The sequence below is a fragment of the Melanerpes formicivorus genome, unplaced genomic scaffold (genome assembly GCF_026170545.1).
Source record: "Melanerpes formicivorus ecotype bairdi unplaced genomic scaffold, bMelFor1.0.p_v2 SCAF_24, whole genome shotgun sequence".
Lineage (NCBI taxonomy): Eukaryota > Metazoa > Chordata > Aves > Piciformes > Picidae > Melanerpes > Melanerpes formicivorus.
Window position 1 is genome coordinate 8,721,989 of NW_027142376.1, and position 20,713 is coordinate 8,742,701.

A 20,713-nucleotide genomic window follows, 5' to 3' on the forward strand; every position below is an offset into this window, starting at 1 on the left:
GACAGCTAAAATAAACTTTCACAAGCATCATTTAGCCTTGCAGATAAATCTGACTCTGGATGATGAGTTCTCAAAAGCCATCTTATTGCATTTTCTTCTGTGATTCGGACACTGAAGTGACTAAAACCCGCTTGCTCAAATCTTTTGTAAGGACACCTTGATAAGGTCAACCCTTGCTTTTCAGCAGCACTAATTTAATTTTTTTTTTTTAATGAAAAACTTCTTTAGGGCCATCTGATTCTGATAACTTCACTCACAGCCTGAGAGGTGTCATCCCACGGAGCTTTGAGTACTTATTTTTCCTAATTGAACGGGAGAAAGAAAAGGTAGGCCTATTCTAGCTTGTGCTTTTCATTGCACTAATGTCTCCCATGAAAGATCAGCCAAGGGGTTTTGGGAAGCCAGGTGTGCAGCTGTTGGCTTTCCAGGATTAATTCCATCTTGCATGACATTTATTAACAAAAAGTGCTGGGGGCATCCAGTGCTTTACCAAATAATAGTGCACGTTCTGCAGAGACAAGTGTGCTTGTATTTGGAGTCTAAAAATGCATTGAGGGCTCTGGATGTTGGCTGTCATCTGGACATCAGCAATGAATAGCATGCAGAATATATCCAGCCCCTTTAGACAGATGTAAAAAGAGACTCAGTGCCATACAATGCCAGGCTCAATAAACCCAATCTGTGTACAGTGTAAATTGCTGTGTGTTGCAGGCTGGCAGTGGAAAGAGTTTTCTCTGCAAGTGCTCCTTCATTGAAATCTACAATGAACAGATATTTGACTTGCTGGATTCTGCTTCAGCTGGTCTCTTGCTCAGAGAACACATCAAGAAGGGAGTCTTTGTTGATGGTGCTGTTGAACAGGTGTTGTCATCTGCTGCTGAAGCATACCAGGTAATTTTTGTAACTTTTTAATGTTGGGGCTATTTCTCTTGATGCTTATTTGCTAAATATTCCTTCTTGATTAAAGCATTTACCTGTTGCACAGTGTTTGACACCCTCTTCCCCTACAATCAGCTTGAAAAGCTGTTTCTAGGTAGTGCTTCCTGACTGTGCCTGACATGTAGAAAATTGTATAGTTCTGGGGTTTGGCTTATATAAATTGCAATGACAGCAATATTTCCCTGGTGCTTACCTCACACATCTCTAAGATAGCAGATGTACTCTTCTGTTGCTAATTAGGCTGTGTGTGTGTGTGTGTGCTCCAGAAATTGTCAGCTTTATTTCTCCATGAAGGAGAGACACACACAATGCTTATGTGACTTCAAATGGGTTTTAATCTTGTGTACTGCTAACATACATCAGTGTGGGATGACTTTTGCTTTCAACCAGCGATGGCACTCTTGGAGGAAAGAAGTTAATATTGTAATGAATACTGTTATGAAGCTTGACTGCAGCTTTAGTTTTTCACTTCTAAAATACTTGTGCAAGGAAAAACTGAAAAAAAAAATCCCAAGTCTTGTCCTTGATATCTGTTGAAAGCTGTTGCACTGAAATATGCTCACTGCTGTTCATGGCACCTGCATGTAAATAGAGTTTGAGATACTTGGTATTACAGAGTGTTAGGGGTTGGAAGGGACCTTGAAAGATCATCCAACACCCCTGCCAGAGCAGGATCACCCAGGGCAGGTCACACAGGAACACATCCAGGTGGGTTTGAATGTCTCTAGAAAAGCAGACTCCACAACCTCTCTGGGCAGCCTGCTCCAGGGCTCTGTCACCCTCACAGTGAAAATGTTTCTCCTTATGCTCATGTAGAACCTCCTCTGCTCCAGCTTGCCCCCACTGCCCCTTGTCCTGTCATTGGACATCCCTGAGTAGAGCTTGGCTCTGTCTTCCTGACACTGCCCTGAACATCTTTATCAACAGGAATGAGGGCACCCCTCAGGCTCCTCTGCTGTAAGCTGAAGAGCCCCAGCTCTCTCAGCCTGTCCTCATCAGGGAGACGTTCCACTGCCTTCAGCAGCTTAGTGGCTCTGCACAGGGCTCTTTCAAGCATTATTGGATGTCTTTTCCACACTTAGGTATTAACTACGGGTTGGCGGAACCGTCGTGTGGCGTCCACCTCGATGAACAGGGAGTCCTCAAGGTCTCACGCAGTCTTCACCATCACAGTGGAATCCATGGAGAAAAACAATGAGGTCGTTAACATTCGATCTTCCCTGCTCAACCTGGTAGACCTGGCAGGATCTGAGAGACAGAAGGACACTCACACAGAAGGGCTGAGGTTGAAGGTTAGTTCTGTCACAGCTGTGGCATCTCCGTTTTCAGATGTGCTGCTGCCCTGGTCCATCCAGCAGGCCTGCTCACCTTTGCCTTCTCTTCTTTAGGAAGCAGGTAACATCAATCGATCGCTCAGCTGCCTGGGCCTGGTCATCACAGCACTTGTTGATGTGGGCAATGGCAAACAGAGACACATTTGCTACCGGGACTCCAAGCTCACCTTTCTGCTACGGGTAATATAGATCCTGTGGATATCATCTGCTGCTTGGGATAGAGGGAAAAAATACTTGTTTAGCTTGGGGGTTTTGCTCAAAAAACCTGAACTCAGGTACATAAAAAACTTGTTTCCATTTTGTGCTGGTGGAAGAATGCTTTTTTTTACTTAAACAGAGCTACATTCAATTTATTGCTGCTAACTGAAGATAAATTTGTTTATGCTCATAACCTCCTATTACAAGTTTGCAAGCTTTAAAGAATAAGTAGCCTCTGTCTTCATCCCTGTTCTTTGGGACATGTTGTGTGTCACAGTGTAACGCTTACAGATGTCTTCAAACCTGTGACAGGATTTCCAGAATTAGCCTAAGGTGCAGAAGAAACTTCAGGAGCACTAAGTAGCTTATAGGTGATGGTTTCCTGCTGTCACCTAAACCACACAAACGAGGCTGACTTCCATGTTTTTACCTAGGATTCCCTTGGTGGCAATGCAAAAACATCAATAATTGCCAATGTCCACCCGGGAGCCAGGTGCTTTGGCGAGACACTCTCCACTCTCAATTTTGCTCAGCGAGCAAAGCTGATTAAAAACAAGGTAGGAAAGTTACTCAATGTCTTTATTGTTGCACAATAAATTTGGGGTTGTTAGGGAGCTGGGGTTGTCCAGCCTAGAGAAGATTCCAGGGGGATCTTAGAGCTGCCTTCCAATAGCTGAAGGGATCCTACAGGAAGGCTGCAGAGGGACTTTTCATGAGGCTGTCTAGAGAAAGGATGAAGGGGAATGGTTTGAAGTTGAGGGAAAGCAGGGTTAGACTGGATCTGAGGAAGAAGCTCTTCAGTCTGAGGGTGGTGAGACTCTGGAATAGGCTGCCCAGGGGGGTTGTGGCTGCCTCCTCCCTGGGGGTGTTGAAGGCCAGGTCGGATGAGGCCTTGAGCAGCCTAGTCTAGTTGAGAGGTGTCCCTGGCCATGGTGGGGAAGTTGGAGGAGATGATCTCTGAGGTCCCTTCCAACCTGAGCCATTCTGTGATTTGAAGCACACATCAGCAAACAAGGTAGCTTCATTGACATACTCTTATGCTTCCACTAATGTAAATGAATAAAACTTCTTTTAAAATCCTAAATTTGCTTTCCTAAATGGGTTTTATGACATGACTTTTGTAAAGCACTTGTTTGCTTTTGGTTATGAGTACAAGAGCTGAGGATGAGGTGATGGCTGACAGTAGTATGTATTCACTGCTTGTTCTCAGGGCACTTCATTAGAAAAAGTATGAAGTAAATCTGCACTGAAAACTCTAAAATTGTCATTTCAAAGTTTGATTTAATGGTGAATCAATTCTAATAGATTTTTTAATATGCTAATACCCAGAATATAATTTCTCATGAGTGGGTTTTGACAGTCTGGCATCTGGTTGGGAGCAACTGTCTTCAGTGTGAAGTGCTTTGTCAAAAAGCTTCAGACACAATTCTGCAGAAAACATTACCTTTTTTAACCAATCATTTTAGCCAAAGTGTAACTCACTGTTTTCTCACTTAATGGAACATTGCTTTTTCCCCCAGCTCTTCCTTTCCTAAGATGGAGAGACCTCTTGGTGGGTTTGTTGCTTTGCAGTCTTTGGAGTTTTCTCTTATCCTATGAAATATAAGATATTTATTTGTTCCTCTTCCTAACTTTCTCTTAATGTACTTATGAAAGGCTGTGGTCAATGAAGACACACAGGGAAATGTGAGCCAGCTGCAAGCTGAGGTCAAGAAGTTGAAAGAGCAGCTTGCTCAACTTACTTCAGTGCCATCTATGCCTTATATTTCTGTACCACAAGGTAAGAGCTGGGGCTGAGGAGAAGCATCTTGCTACTTTAGTAGTCTAGAGTGTTGGAGCCTTATGGAATTAATTCAGTTTCTGAACAATTCCTATTTCTGTAGGATTAAAGCTTAAAGGCACAGCCTAAAGTGTAACACTGATCTACAGAGGCTGCATTTGTCTTACAGATTCCATTGCCTGTGTTTGTAGCAAATATTTTGCAGGAACTGTTAATGTGATTTTAGGTTCTTCCTCTCATAAGTGGTTGTGCAGGGCTGTGGTTTTGATTACAGAATGCCTACAATACTCTTCCAGTTTGAAAGTGCTGCCTAATGCACTCTTTCCCCTGCTTCCCTTTTTGCCTCCTCAGGAGGATTCTTAGGAAGATGCTTACCTTTTAATACAAGATTGATTTCAATGTAAGATGTTTGGCAGGGGGGAGGGTGTATTTCTTTTTCTTCCAGCAGCTCTTCACTAGGCCATTGTCTCCAATGCAGATCCCAGCCTAGCTTTCTACTATGTGTACTTCTCGCTCAAATACACTACCTTAGAATGATTACAAAGTAGCAAACTTGGTCTTGTAAGTTCTGCTGTGTTCTTGATTCTGCTTGCCAAGAAATAGAAAATAGAGCAATAGAAGTTACTGCATTACTTAGAAAGGCTTGGCTAATGTAAAGCATCTGTGGTAGAGTTTTCCTCTGTTTGCATCTAGATTTAACCACTGAAAGCAAGTCAGTGATTACATAGGACGCTGAATCACTGTTTAGACCTGTGATAGAGTTCTGAGGGAAAGCAAGTGATGATGCTTAAGCACTGAAGAGAGATTTTATCCAGAGCCTGATATATTAGGGCTGTGCAGCTCAACTGCATTTGCAGTATTCACTTACACAAAAGTGAAATCTGCTTACATGATGGCATTTTGAACTTGATTAAATTATCTCAGGGTAGGTCTGCACCTGGATGCTCTGGTGGATAGTTTTCTATAAATCAGTAGCCTTGCCTGTGCGAGGATAATCAGGAAAGTTATTCTGAATTAATGTTTGAAGAGGATTAGTTAAATCCTTTTCATCCCTTGTGTGGATACTTTCTTTCCAGATGAATTAACTAATTATCCACTTAATTCATGTTTATTTTCTTGAGTTTCCTTCTCATAAACCAGTTTTTAACACCACTTTTAGTTTGTACAAACTGTAGTACTGATGCCAACAATGGCTTGGGGTTATCAGATTAATTTCAGAGGGGCTTTGCATGTTATGGATGTACTCAGCAGACTGATTCTTTTAATGAAAGCTCATCACAAAGCTATTTAATGCTTGAACAACTTTGATAATTAAACAATTATGTATTTTGACTCTGTTCTTTATCAGCACTTCCAGATGACTAGGAATTACTGTCTAAACTTTGCTCTGGGTATGGCACATGATCTTTGTAGAGGAGTCATACCGGTCGTCAAAGAATTAGTTTACATTTCCTTTACACTACAGGCACATTATATACTTAGGAAAACCTAGTTAAGAAGTCTTTTATTAAATATGGCTTTGGGGTTTTTGACTTGTCCTGCAGATGCTGCTGAAAAAGGAAACAACAACATAAATTACCTGAACAACTTTCTTGAAGCGATGTTGTTCTGGGAGAAATCAGAAGGCGAAAAGAAGGTAAGAAAGCACAGATATTTCTGAGGGTGTTGTGTGTGCTCTCAGAGACCAACAAGCATAGTGAAACAGATTGTCTTGCATGATGTACCTTTGGCTTTGAAAAAAAGTACTGTGTCCAAAGGCAGTAAGATTTGGAACTCAGTCAAATGATATTTAAGGTAAAATCTCTAGTCCTCAGGAGTACGAGGATGTTATGAGGCTAGCACAGAATATCAGGGGTTGAAAGGAACCCCAAGCGATCACCCAGTCCAACCCCCCTGCTAGAGCAAGATCACCCAGGGCAGGTCAAAGAGGAACAAATCCAGACAGGTTTTGAATGTCTCCAGAGGAGGAGACTCCACAACCTTTCTGGGCAGCCTGCTCCAGGGCTCCAGCACCCTCACAGTGCAAAGTTTCTCCTTCTGTTCCTGTGTCACCTCTGCTCTGACCTTGCAACACTGCCCTGCACATCTTTATCAGAAGGAAGGAGGGCACCCCTCAGGCTCCTCTGCTCCAAGATGAAGAGCTTCAACTCCCTCAGCCTGTCCTCACAGGGAGATGTTCCACTGCCTTCAGCAGATTTGTGGCTCTGCACTGGACTCTTTCGAACAGTTCTCTGAGGCCCTTCGTGAGCTGAGGGGTCCAGAACCAGACACAATATTCCAGATGCAGCCTCACCAGGGCAGAGTAGAGGGGGAGGGAAGAGACCTAGCAGGGCCAAAGCCCAAATAGATCTTCATCTGGCTACTGCTGTAAATGACACTAAAGAAAACTTCTCCAAATACCTTAGCAAAGTCTGTTGCTCTCTGCAGATCTGCTCCAAGTTGTAGTCTGTGTATTCACCAAATTACTGTTAACTGAGTTTTGCATGACTTGTCTGTGAGATGTGCAGCTTGATTTTATCTCTCTCTTCTACCAATCTGTACCTGTACTTTCTAAGAATTTTTTGGAGAAAATTGCCCAGCTGGAAGATCTGTGTGCCAAGAAGGAGAAGTTTATTCAGTCCAATAAAATGATCGTTAAGTTCCGTGAAGACCACATTGCTCGCTTGGAGAGATTGCACAGGGAGGCTGGTGGCAGCTTGTTGCCCAAGGAGCAAGAGGATCTCCTCAGTGAATTGAGGGAGGAATTGCAGATGCTCAGAGAACAGGTAAGCCTTTGGGTTTTCCTTTCTAGAACTTAGTTTTCTGTGAGAATAGCTTATGTAATGGAGTTGTGTGACTGGTGGATACAGGCATTTTAGGAAAAGCAGGAAAGAGGAGGATGGGTGGTGAGTTCCTTTACAGAGGCATCTCCCATGTATGGAGTTTCCCTCCCTGCATAACTGAGCTCCCAAGTGAAGCAGGGAAATAAGACAGAAGTCAGGACAATCACACAAAAACATTACTATGGCATGCAGGGACAGTGTTAAGAAAGCCAGCTCTCAAAGTTGTAGCTGAGAAAGGGTACCGAGAGCACCAAGGAGAGCTACTGCTTTATTGCCACTGAAAGAGTAAACACATAAAATGTAAACCCCCTGTCTGTGACAGCACATTCCAAGGGAGGTAAGAAAACAAACAAAACAAAAATTGGGGCAGTTTTAACTGCTGTAGGGAATACCTTTTATCCTTCCTCCATTGCAATTTCATGCTTATCAAATGTAGCAGAGCAAGAGCTAGGTGTGTATAGCACTGTCTGGAAAATACCAACTGCTGAGCCAAACACTGCTTGTCACAGCTGGAACACCACCCACGAGTTGCCAAGTATGCCATGGAGAACCACAACCTCAGAGAGGAGAACAAAAAGCTGCGCTCTTTAAAGTCGGTCAGAAAGGCTCAAGAAATCGATGCTCAGACCATTGCAGAACTAGAGAAAGCTTTTTTGGAAGCTTCAGCCACAGAGAAAAATACTGGAGGTAAAAAACTCTGCTAATGTTTTACTGCTAAATAAGCTTGCTGTATTTGTGTTGTGTGCAGTCCAGTGTTGAAAAGGTCCATCTTGATGGATTTTTGCTGCCTTCTGTGTGGTGGCTGAAGACTGAAGGCTTGGCCTTTGAGCAAATAAAGCAATGGGGAGTTTGGATCCTTGTGCACCCTGTGAATAGCAGCCATAATCTTTTTGTTGTCCTTAGTTGTCATGAAGAGCTGGCAGATGTGCTGGCCAGGCCACTCTTCATCACTTTCCTCCAGTCCTGGCTCACCAGTGAGGTCCTAGATGACTGGAAACTGGCCAATGTGGTCCCCATCCATAAGAAAGGTTGGATGGAGGAACCTGGAAACTACAGGCTGGTCAGCCTGACCTCAGTGCCAGGGAAAGTGATGGAGCAGATTATCCTGGCGGCAATAACTGCGCACCTGAAGGATGGCCAAGGGCTCAGGTCCAGCCAACATGGATTTAGGAAGGGCAGGTCCTGCCTCTCCAACCTGATCTCCTTCTGTGATCAGGTGACCTGTCTGGTGGATGTGGGGAGGCCTGTGGATCTGGTCTACCTGGACTTCAGCAAGGCCTTTGACACCATCCCCCTCAGCAAACTGCTGGCTAAGCTGTCAGCTCATGGCTTGGACCACAACACTTTGTGCTGGGTTAGGAACTGGCTGGAGGGCCGAGCCCAGAGAGTGGTGGTGAATGGTGCCACATCCAGCTGGAGGCCAGGCACCAGTGGTGTCCCCCAGGGATCAGTGCTGGGCCCCATCCTCTTTAACATCTTCATTGATGATCTGGATGAGGGGGTTGAGTCAGTCATCAGCAAGTTTGCAGATGACACCAAGTTAGGTGCAGATGTTAGTCGGTTAGAGGGTAGAAAGGCTCTGCAGAGGGACCTCGACCGACTGGACAGATGGGCAGAGTCCAATGGGATGGCATTCAACAAGTCCAAGTGCCAGGTGCTGCACTTTGGCTATGGCAATCCCATGCAGAGCTACAGGCTGGGGTCGGAGTGGCTGGAGAGCTCCCAAACAGAGAGGGACCTGGGGGTGCTGATCGACAGCCACCTGAATATGAGCCAGCAGTGTGCCCAGGTGGCCAGGAGGGCCAATGGCATCCTGCCCTGCATTAGGAATAGTGTGGCCAGCAGGAGCAGGGAGGTCATTGTGCCCCTGTACTCTGCTTTGGTTAGGCCACACCTTGAGTACTGTGTCCAGTTCTGGGCCCCTCAGTGTAAGAAGGACATCGAAACACTTGAACGTGTCCAGAGAAGGGCAACAAGGCTGGGGAGAGGCCTTGAGCACAGCCCTGTGAGGAGAGGCTGAGGGAGCTGGGGTTGTTTAGCCTGGAGAAGAGGAGGCTCAGGGGTGACCTCATTGCCCTCTACAACTACCTGAGGGGTGGTTGTGGCCGGGAAGGGGTTGGTCTCTTCTTCCAGGCAACCAGCACCAGAACAAGGGGACACAGTCTCAAGCTGCACCAGGGGAGGTTTAGACTCGAGGTGAGGAGAAAGTTCTTCACCGAGAGAGTCATTCATCATTGGAATGTGCTGCCCAGGGAGGTGGTGGAGTCACCATCCCTGGAGGTGTTCAAGAGGAGATTGGACGTGGCACTTGGTGCCATGGTCTAGTCATGGGGTCTGTGTTGATAGGTTGGACTCAATGATCCTCGAGTTCCTTTCCAACCTAAGTTATACTGTGATACTGTAATTATTTGACTTGTTTTCCTGTGGCCTGTTGCTAATACCTGTCGTCTTCAAACAGTTGCTGCTGTGCTGTTCTAAGTATTCAAGGTATTTCAGAGTATGTATTTGTTCTTTAGGTCATCACTCATATTCCACTACCACATCAGTGGAAGGCAATTCCCTGGCATCTGTTGAAAAGCTGAAAGCACGTCTGCTGCAGACTCAGAGTGAACTGGCAAGTTCAAAACAAGAATACGAAGAATTTAAAGAGCTGACCAAGTGAGACAAAACACTAGATAAATGTTTCTAAATAATGACTTCTTTTTTTTTAAAGTTAGTCTGAGACCCCAAAAATAACAGTCTAAGTCTGTTCTTGGCAGGAAGAATTCTCTACTGTTGCTCTCATTAAGAGAAACACAAGACAATGTGCAAGGCCTGCCTAATATCTCCATGTACACATATGCCTATGCAAGCGAGTGATATGGCTCAGTTTGATCCAGCCCTGATCAGGTTCAGCTCCTGTTAGTGGACCTTTGTGATGTCCTTTTTGCTCATTTGGGCAGTTGTACAAATCTGTGGTTCATTCTTAGCTGTGCAGCAAACCCATGAACTGTATAAATCGTCATATTATCATCTGCTGAGTTCATCAATTCAACAATCCAGCTATTGTTCTCTATCGTTAGTTACAATGGTTTCTTTACATCTTGGAATCAGAGAATGGCTTAGGTTGGAAGAAACCTCAGACATCATCTACTCCAACTTCTCCATTGTAGGCAGGGGTACTTCTCAACTAGACTCAGCTGCTCAAGGTCTCATCCAACCTGGCCTTAAACACCACCAAGAAGGCATCCACAGCCTCCCTGGGTAGCCTATTCCAGAGTCTTTGATTAGTTACTTTCTTTTCCTGGCCATTCAGTGTATTCCTAGTATATGCATTTCATGTTTTGTGCATGTCTTGCTCACAGGTAAAGTTCTACTCTGGGCCTTTCAAGTTTTCTTGCAGATGCTAAAAAGATGAGGGGAAAGCATAGAATTAGTGCCAAAAGATGAGGCAGTACATTTCCTTTTGGCTGCAGGGACTGACCCCACGATTGTCAGTAAGGCCAACCAGCGCAGAACCAGCATGTAGCTCTGCAAAGGACCTAAGGACAATTGCTCTGAAATTCCTGCTCAACTGCTGGATTTCAGTTAAAGCCCTCTTAGAGGGCAAAATAATCTTAACAGAGCAGCACTTCCAAAAAAAGATATTAAAAAAAAAAGTCTTTAAGGGATTTTCTTTAATCCTGGCAAGCAGCAGTTCAGCCTTGTCATATAACTGGATAACATTTTTAAGCTTAAAACCATACTGGTATGGGTGATAGCACTTTCTCATGAAAGGAATTGCAGAGCCCTCAACTTATTTCTTACCATGTAATGGATTTTTTTTCTGACATATTTAGTTATCCATCTGCTTGCACAAATAAGCTTCTTAGTTTCCTAATATTTCTTTCTTTTTCTGTTGTTTTTCAATACAGCAGCGGTGGCTTTCTTCTCAAAATAATGTTTGGGCAAGGGCCTCAGCTGCAGTTGCCTCACTGACAATGCTGCAGTTTCTCTTTACTAGTGGGAGGGCATAGTGCTGGGGTCATTTTGACAGTAGTAACACACTTCCTAAACAGGAAAAAGCAGATGGAACTGGAATCAGAGCTGCAATCCCTTCAGAAAGCAAACCACCATCTGGAAAATATTCTGGAGGCAACCAAAGTACACAAGCGCCAAGAAGTCTCTCAGTTGCATAAGCTGCATAGAGAAACTCTGAAGGTATGAGAGTGAGTTTGTTGAAAAGCTCCCACGCTCCTGAGTTGTGTGAAAGCACAGCCTTTGATTTGTCTGATCCTTAACCTGGTGTTGTTCTGGTGTGTAATCCATAAGTGAAAACCAGATCTGCTCCTTTTTTGTGCCGAAACACTGCTCATCAGATGACAGATCTGCAAAAGTGCAGATTAGGTTTAGAACCTGCTGCTTTGAGCTTTTCTAATTTCATTGTTCTGCTTATAGAACTATGCAGTGCAATACCATGTACAGCCTTCATTCCCTGTTACAGTTAGACTGCTTTGTCATGCTCCTAACAGAACATAACCACTCCAACAAAAGCTTACCAGCTCAGATCCCGCCTAGTGCCACGAATAAGCCCAGAAATCTTAGATTTTCAGTCTGAAGATTTCCAGCCTTCTGGAGAGCCCGTGGATGACATCTTGAAAGAGCCAATCCCCCCAGAGATGAGTGAACAAGCCTATGAGGCCATTGCTGAGGAGCTCAAAGTGGCACAGGTAAACGTTGTAAACAAAAACTGAAATGTATGTGTCACTCCACCCTAAAGCAGGTTTTGATGTGAAATACTTACACCAAATCTATTTTAATTTGCATGGGAAACTGGAGCACTGAATATTTTAGGCTTGACTGAACAGTTCTCCAGTTACCCATTGCACTGAAGAGGATTTACAATGGAAATAGTGAAATAGATTTGTGAGTTGAATAACATAAACACTGTGAGGTATACAGGGCATTTAAACTTTTTACTGGTTTAACCTGATGACTTGATTCTGAGGAAGCTTCTTGATAGGTCTCTGATGATAGCAACATTTGGAACAATACCCAAGCTTAGTATCTTCCAATAATGCAGTATTGTATACCTGGCCAATAATGCTGCCCCCCATTATACCTCAGTTGTCTTATCCCTTTCCTAAAGGACAGGGAAAGCCTTTTGTCACACAGAAGAGTGCTACAAAGTTGTCTGAACTACTCTTTAGAAGCTGGAACTGGCTTTAGTGCATGTAATATACTGACACAAGAGCCAACCCCCCCTCTGTGATGCTTGCTGTAGTGCAGAACTCCTGCAAGGAATTTAATTTGTGTGTATTTTGAGTAACTTCTTTTTAAAGCCTTGTTTCTACAACATCAACATGTGTCTGAAAACCAAGTACTTACTGAATTCAGCCCTTGTGTTCTGGCAGTTAAGTTAGCAATAGGAGGAATCAGCCACTTCAGATACCAGTTTGGTTTTGAATGTTCAGTTTTCTGTTGGTTCAGGTTATAAAAAAAAGAAACTAGTTCGCATTTTGACATTTAATATGCACAGCCTGTCATAAGGTGTGTGAGAAATAACTGGAAGATGGTTGCTCTAATTTTGAATGTCTCTTGTGTTACAGGAGCAACTGAGCACAATGCAGACAAAGCTGGATGAAGAGGAAAGCAAGAATATAAAACTCCAGCAGCATATTAACAAACTGGAGCATCATTCTGCCCAGATACAGGAGGTGAGTCTGTATATATGGCAAGGTGCTGTCTGCCACATCCATACTATTGGGTCATCTAGTGAAATCTGCAGTGTTACTTCATAGAACCAAAGAATGGCTCAGTTTGGAAGGGACCTCAGAGATCATCATCTCCAACCTTTCCACCATGAGCAGGGACACCTCTCAACTAGACTCAGCTGCTCAAGGCCTCACCCAACCTGGCCTTAAACACCTTCAGGCAGGAGGCATCCACAACCTCCCTGGGCAGCCATTTCTAGAGTCTCACCACCCTCGTTCTAAAGAACTTCTTCCTAAGTTGCAGTTTAATCCTGCTCTCTCTTAGCTTCAAACCATTCCCCCTTGTCCTATCACTAGACACCCTCATGAAAAATCCCTCTGCAGCCTTCATATAGGATCCCTTCAGATACTGGAAGACAGCTTTAAGGTCCTCCTGGATCTTCTCTTCTCCAGGCTGACCAACGCCAGCTCACCCACAATCCCAGTTTTTCATTGTATTCTTCCCAGATCAATCTCATTCCTGATAGCTGTGTTCTGAAGTATATCTTAGGTCCTAAGTTGTGGCTTTCTTTTAAATGAACTTCTCAGACAGGAGAATGTCTTTAAAGATGTCATATTTGGAGTTTTTCTTTCCGCACTTCTGTGTATTTCAGATTCACCAAACATCAAACTTAAAGAAAAAGGCATCTTGTATTTATAATCAGCTGATGAAGTGCTGTGCTACATGCTGTGCTAGATTATCACAACCCTGTGACTTAGCCATTTCTCCATTTTTCACTTAACATTTTTACTTCTCTTCTCAAGCTTCTTTCATCTGAAAGGAATGAGTGGAGTAAAGAGCGCCGAGAGCTCCTTGAACAGACGAAAACACTTGAAAAGCAACTTCAGGACAGTCTAACCAAAACTGACAGTAAGTCTTTTAACACTGACATTGCATATGAAGTTCTCCATGTTTTGAATCCACACTAGCATTTGCTGAGTAACTGTTTAGGTTGTTAGTTCTGCTGCTTTGACTTCTTTTTTTAACCTTTTTGCTTTTTTAAGCATCCCCAGTTCTTGCAGAATAGCTTTTGTCTGCCCAGTCTCACAGTAGTATGCAATATTCAAATTTCACTCTGGATGGGAAGGGAGTATTTTTAAAACAAAACATCAGCTTCATCAGCTCAAGAGAAGGTCCCCTACTGGTCCATGGAAATGCAGGAATATTGTCTGGAATGCTGCTTCTGCCTGTAGTCATTAGTTCCTACAGCCAATGTTTCATTGACATTTTACATTTACAAATCCTTTTTGTGTAGGACCTTCAAGGTTCATAGAATCCTAGAATGTTTGGGGTTGGAAGGGACCCTAAAGATCAACTAGTTCCAACCTCCCTGCCATGGGCAGGAACACCTCCCCCTAGGACCAGGTTACTCAAGGCCTCATCCAGCCTGGCCTTGAATGCTCCCAGGGTGGAGGCATCCACGACCTTCCTGGGCAGCCTATTCCAGTGTCTCACCACCCAGTTCCACTGAAAATGTGTCAAGTTTTGTGAGGCCTTTCCCAGGATATTCTGTAGTGTTACTTATCTTCTGTCTGGCAGTTTTCTAAGTAACCTATGGAATGTTTGGTTTTGACAGTATTAAAAAGTGAAGTCTGTGATTTGCGCATTGTCCTGCAGTCTGCAGACAAGGAGCTGTCTGCTGTAAAACAGGAGTATGGTGCCTTCAGGGAAAAGCAAGAAAAAGAACTGAGCCAGCTTTCTGGGAGGCAGATGGATGTGCAGTTCCAGCTGGACAGTGTCAGGTATGTTGGTGGTTTGGTAAAATGCATCCCTTAATCATTCAGTGATTTACTTCTTTTCTTCATGGGAACTTACACTTTACATCTCTTGTTCAAAGTTGTTAGTTTGTGCTTATGTCCTCCCCTCACTTTTTCCCCTCACTTTTTCCCTTCACTTTTTCCCCTCACTTTTTCCCCCTCACTTTTTCCCCCTCACTTTTTCCCCCTCACTTTTTCCCCCTCACTTTTTCCCCCTCACTTTTTCCCCCTCACTTTTTCCCCCTCACTTTTTCCCCCTCACTTTTTCCCCCTCACTTTTTCCCCCTCACTTTTTCCCCCTCACTTTTTCCCCCTCACTTTTTCCCCCTCACTTTTTCCCCCTCACTTTTTCCCCCTCACTTTTTCCCCCTCACTTTTTCCCCCTCACTTTTTCCCCCTCACTTTTTCCCCCTCACTTTTTCCCCCTCACTTTTTCCCCCTCACTTTTTCCCCCTCACTTTTTCCCCCTCACTTTTTCCCCCTCACTTTTTCCCCCTCACTTTTTCCCCCTCACTTTTTCCCCCTCACTTTTTCCCCCTCACTTTTTCCCCCTCACTTTTTCCCCCTCACTTTTTCCCCCTCACTTTTTCCCCCTCACTTTTTCCCCCTCACTTTTTCCCCCTCACTTTTTCCCCCTCACTTTTTCCCCCTCACTTTTTCCCCCTCACTTTTTCCCCCTCACTTTTTCCCCCTCACTTTTTCCCCCTCACTTTTTCCCCCTCACTTTTTCCCCCTCACTTTTTCCCCCTCACTTTTTCCCCCTCACTTTTTCCCCCTCACTTTTTCCCCCTCACTTTTTCCCCCTCACTTTTTCCCCCTCACTTTTTCCCCCTCACTTTTTCCCCCTCACTTTTTCCCCCTCACTTTTTCCCCCTCACTTTTTCCCCTCACTTTTTCCCCTCACTTTTTCCCCTCACTTTTTCCCCTCACTTTTTCCCCTCACTTTTTCCCCTCACTTTTTCCCCTCACTTTTTCCCCTCACTTTTTCCCCTCACTTTTTCCCCTCACTTTTTCCCCTCACTTTTTCCCCTCACTTTTTCCCCTCACTTTTTCCCCTCACTTTTTCCCCTCACTTGCCATGAGGAGCAATAGGGTGATATTAGAAAGAAAATAAAATCAAGCTTCCTTAAAATGCTGTAGCAAACCAAAATTCCCATTAATTAGGATATCCCTATGAATTTACTGACCTCCAAAAGAGGACTAGTTTCATTGTCATGGGGGGGGTTGCCCATTTTTTTTTTTTCAATTGAGTCTTAAAAATTAATGTATTTCTCAGTCTGCTCACATGAAGCAGGAGACATCACAATGCTGCTCTCAAAGTACAAGCAGAAAAACTATAAAAATAAACTGAAGTTTGTCTAGTGAAGCCTGAAAAGCTTCACATTGCCATTATTACGAAGAGGTGAAAATCAGAGCTCATTTTAATCATTAGTGTGACTTAGTTCAAAGATTCATAGAATGGTTTGGGTTGGAAGGGACCTTCAAGATTGTGGTTACAACCCCTCTGGCATGGGCAGGGCCAGTAGCGCAGGTTCCTCAAGGCCTCATCCAACCTGGCCTTGAACAGCTTCAGGGAGGGTGCATGCATGACCTCCCTAGGCAACCTGTTCCAGTGTCTCCCCACCCTCTCTGGCAGTTTCTTCCTAATTTCTAAATCTGCCCTCCTCAAGCTCCAATCCATTTCCTTTTGTCCTGTCACTTTGTAAAAAGTCCCTCCCCAGCTCTCCTGCAGCCCCCCTCAGGTACTGGAAGGTTGTTCTAAGGTCTCCCTGGAGCCTTCTCCAGGCTGAACAGTCCCAACTCTCCCAGCCTGCCCACAGAGCAGAGGTTCTCCAGTCCTCTCATCTCTGTGGCCTCCTCTGGACCCACTCCAGCAGCTCATTGTCCCTTAATGTAATGTTGGGGTTCGGTGGTGGTGGGGTTTGTTGGATTTTGGTTTGGGGTTGGTGACTGTTGTTGTTTTATTCCTCTTAAGCTAAGTTATTGCGTTCTGGTGAGTTGTGTCTTAGCTGAAGTCATTTCCTGCGTGATTCATTGTGAGGATGGGAGCCTGGAAGTGAAATTAAATGTTGTGGTTTCATCGCTGCCACGTGTGTTAGCAAAAGTATTGACTTCCTGTGAGCTCTCCATCAATAACAATATTCATAACACACATCTGGCAGCCCTTGCACTTCTGTGGAAGATTAAATGAAACAAGTTTTCAGGACTATAATTTAGAGGGGAATCACCCAGGCTTGCCTAGATTATCTTAAGATTTTATATGGAGTAAATACCCTAGGTGTCAGCCAAGCAGGTGTAGGTGTCAGGATCATTGTAGCAGAGTCTTTTGCCCAACATCTGGCTTAAAAAACCATTAAATTAACAAATGCAGTTCTCAAGAGGGTGACTGAAATTTCCATTGAATTTTATAAGTAGTAGATTATTTCTAAGGATCAGAAAGAGAACTCTGCCTTCTCTGGTGCCCTTCAAAAAGTGGTGGTTGGTAAGCTTCGAGGAAGTGTTCCCATTTGTGCCAGTCACTGCTTTCTAGCAGAGCTGCACTCTGGATGTTAACTGAAGATTATAAAATACTGAGCAGAGTATTTTATAATGAAGCAAACCCTTAATATTGTGGATGGGGATGGTGGGTTTTTTTTTGCTTGTTTTTTTTCTTTACTAAAGGCTGGAACACGAGAAGATTCTTGAGGAAAAAGCCAGCCTGCAGGACGACTATGACAACCTGCAGGAAGTAGCGAAGTTTGAGACGGATCAGTTGAAACAACAACTTGAGGTCAAAACACAAGAAGCAGAAGCAATGAAAACTGAGCTTTGTGTAAGACAGTCAAGGATTTTCAAGGACTTTGGCTACATGTGTAACTTGTGTAATTTACCATCTCATCAGTAATAGATACCACAAGTGATGGTAGTTTGGCTGCTGTTTCATTTGGTGAGGGGCTTGGAACACAAGCCCTGTGGGGAGAGGCTGAGGGAGCTGGGGCTGCTTAGTCTGGAGAAGAGGAGACTCAGGGGTGACCTTATTGCTGTCTACAACTACCGAAGGGGGGGGTTGTAGACAGGCAGAGGTTGGTCTCTTCTCCCAGGCAGCCAGTACCAGAACAAGAGGACACAATCTCAGGTTGTGCCAGGGGAGGTTCAGGCTGGAGGTCAGGAGGAAGTTTTACACAGAGAGAGTGATTGCCCACTGGAATGGGCTGCCTGGGGAGGTGGTGGAGTCACCATCGCTGGAGGTGTTCAGGAGGAGACTTGACAGGGTGCTTGGTTGCATAGTTTAGTTGGTTGGGTGGTGTTGGATGATAGGTTGGACACAATGATCTTGAAGGTCTCTTCCAACCTGGTTTATTCTATTCTATTTGGAAGGTGTACCCACAACCTTTACACAGCGCAAGATTTTTGCATCATGAATGGTTTGGGTTGGAAGGGACCTTCAAAGATGATCTTGTCCAACACCCTTGCAGTTAGCAGGGACATCCTTCACTGAAGCAGGTCACTCAGAGCCTTGTCAGGCCTGACCTTGAGTATCTCCAGGGATAGGACCTCAACTACCTCCCTGGGCAACCTGTTGCATTGTTCTGGCACCCTCACGGTGCAGAACTTGTTCCTCACATCCAATCTAAATCTGCTTTTCTCTCATTTAAAAACGATTTCCCTTGTCCTGTCACTTCAGGCATTGAGAAACATCTGCAGACTTATTGTACCCCCTTCAGGTACTGGAAGGCCACTATTAGGTCCCCCTGGAGTCTTCTCCAGGCTGAACAAGCCCAGCTCCCTTAGCCTGTCCTTGTAGCAGAGGTGTTCCAGCCCCCTCATCATTTTTGTAGCCCTCCTCTGGACCTACTCTATCAGGTCCATGTCCTTCCCGTGTTGTAGGCTCCAGAGCTGGATACAGTACTCCAGGTGAGGTTTCACTAGAGTAGTGCAGAGGGGCAGAATCCCCTCTCAATCTGCTGGCCACAATTCCTCCTCAAGCTACAAGAAATATCCAATAGCATGATGAAGTAGTAGGTTTTCAGCTGAAGAAATGGCTCTGGAAATGTTGATGGAGCTGGGTTAATCAGTGAAGGAATAAGAAGCTTCTTTGGAAAAGAATCCTGACATCAAAATGCTGGTGACCTTTCATCTCATGCTAGTGAAAACTGGCTTACTTATTTTCTTTACAAAGAAGTCTCTTACTGTTCCTGGTGGATGTGATCTTGTTAAAATGATCTATGGCTTGCTGTGGTGGCCACTGTCCTGTGGTTTAGTCAAGGCTGTCCTTGAAATCCTGTCAGACTGCAGTGACTGCAAAGCATAGCAGGAAGGTTGCTCAAGGGCTTTTGCAAATGACTGTGCCTGCTTTGCTGCAACGTGCCCTGTGCCTGCACAGCAGCTTGGCTCCGAGCTTTGGGTTTCAGTGTCTGAAGGAGTACTGACAGAATGGAAATTCTTCCTTACGTTTCTTACAGTGTAACATCTTGAACTGCTGGGTAGAATTTGAAACACACACCACACACACACCTCCCCCAGATTAATCTAATCTAATTAATTCCTTTAAAACCCTGGATATCAAGGAATATTCTGGCCATCAAAAGTACCATCAGTGTCTGATGAAAAGATTTGATTGGTTAATGTGGAGAAGAGTTTACTTTTGAACTGGTTTGAGACAAAGCTGAAGATCTTTCTGTTTCCATTTAAGGTTTCCTGGTTTGGGATTTTTTCAGTCATCTTGGGAGTCTGTTTAGATTTTTATTTTAGTTTAAATTATCCTTAAGGCCTTGCCTTGTAACTGGTTATAAAAGCATCTGTTCTGATTATTCTAGAACCTTTTGAACCTCCTGAAAACAGAAAAAGAGCACAATGAAAAACTAACCTTGCAATTACAAGAAGACAAAGAAAACAATTCAAAGTAAGTTTTGACTGGTTGATTTTTCTCTGCCTTCACTGGCATAGGTTTCTGTTCAGCTGGGGATCCTGCCTGTAGTGTTGGTTTTCCCCTGCTGGGTAGAGAGAAGTAGGTAATGGGGGTTTTATTTTATCTAACATGGAGCAAGACTTCATTTGAATGTATTCAGTTAAGATGACAAATGTCACTTCATTACACTGATGGCTCTTCATATCAGAGGTAAAGCTGCACTCCTGATAGCCAGGTATGCTTGTAACTAAACTATTCCTTAGTCTTTTGTATAGCAATGAGAAGAGGATAGTTAGAGAGTCCTTAAAAAAAAATGAAGTGCAACTAAGACTAAACTTCTGTGACTTGATTCTTGTTGAAGCTCTCATGTTCAGATGACATTTCTCAGCAGAAAAATGTTTCTTTTTCAGGGAGCTCTTGAAAATCCTTGAAAAAGCACCGGTGGAGAAACCAGCCTCTGAAATGGTGGCACAGTGTGAGCAGCAGGTAAAGCAGAAGAACTGAGTGTCTAAATCGTGTGTTGATGGACTTCTTTGAGCATTCATAGCAGTTTTACTGGTCAGCTGACTGGTCTGTTTATTAGCAGCAAAATACATGTATAGTTCTCAGATTTCAGATTGCTTTGTTAAGCTATGGTAAGGTAAACAGCTGAGTTCTTTGCATTTCTTTTCATGATCTTGTGCTTTCCAAAACTTCAGAAGTAATTAAGTCTCCTCTTCATGATTATTATTTCTTCCAGGAAGCAAAACTACAAAAGCTGGCACAGGAGCTGGCTGCTGCTGAAGAGATGATTGCTTCTTTGAAGAAGACCAATGATACAGATAAGGTTATTTCTGTTACTGATACCCACTCCTGGGAGTAACTGTGTTCTGTAGTAGAGTTGAACACCCAAAGCCTTTCTGGGATGCTTATCTGGGCCATGTATGTAAAATAAATCCTGTTCTTTATTGGCATGGAGTTTGCAGGGTGGTAGGAAACTAATTCACATCTGGTTAAACCAAAACAAAAATCAGCATAAAGCTGTCTACTGGACAAACCTTCAGTGCATAAGCAAACCATAACTCCCCTGGTGATTAACAAGGCTTTCCAGCCACTGTCATGTGGTAATGACCTAAGGAAATAGGTAAGAAAGGTGATGGACTGTGGCTCTCTGTTAGGAGAGGCAAAGCACTTCTGCATTTTAATGCACTAGACTGCTCTAGTGTTTCGAAAGCTTAAATAGCAGAAGTTCCCATGCTACAGCCATTTACACTGTATGTAAAACAGGTGTAAGAGATCAGTGT

The 20,713-nt window shown here is 44.0% G+C and overlaps 1 protein-coding gene across 2 annotated transcripts in view; it reads left to right on the forward strand.

Moving 5' to 3' along the window:
- KIF15 (kinesin family member 15) overlaps positions 1–20,713 on the forward strand; it is a 39,388-nt gene that overhangs the window by 7,847 nt on the left and 10,828 nt on the right. For both annotated transcript variants that reach the window (XM_068152806.1, XM_068152807.1), the window contains exons 6-24: positions 229–326; positions 712–891; positions 2,022–2,231; positions 2,328–2,453; positions 2,906–3,028; positions 4,128–4,251; positions 5,796–5,887; positions 6,807–7,016; positions 7,583–7,760; positions 9,590–9,731; positions 11,111–11,252; positions 11,564–11,761; positions 12,641–12,748; positions 13,550–13,655; positions 14,362–14,527; positions 17,204–17,354; positions 19,339–19,424; positions 19,841–19,916; positions 20,170–20,256. In XM_068152806.1, coding sequence (XP_068008907.1) covers positions 229–326; positions 712–891; positions 2,022–2,231; positions 2,328–2,453; positions 2,906–3,028; positions 4,128–4,251; positions 5,796–5,887; positions 6,807–7,016; positions 7,583–7,760; positions 9,590–9,731; positions 11,111–11,252; positions 11,564–11,761; positions 12,641–12,748; positions 13,550–13,655; positions 14,362–14,527; positions 17,204–17,354; positions 19,339–19,424; positions 19,841–19,916; positions 20,170–20,256 — 2,603 coding nt within the window. The remainder of the gene's footprint in view (positions 1–228; positions 327–711; positions 892–2,021; positions 2,232–2,327; positions 2,454–2,905; positions 3,029–4,127; positions 4,252–5,795; positions 5,888–6,806; positions 7,017–7,582; positions 7,761–9,589; positions 9,732–11,110; positions 11,253–11,563; positions 11,762–12,640; positions 12,749–13,549; positions 13,656–14,361; positions 14,528–17,203; positions 17,355–19,338; positions 19,425–19,840; positions 19,917–20,169; positions 20,257–20,713) is intronic.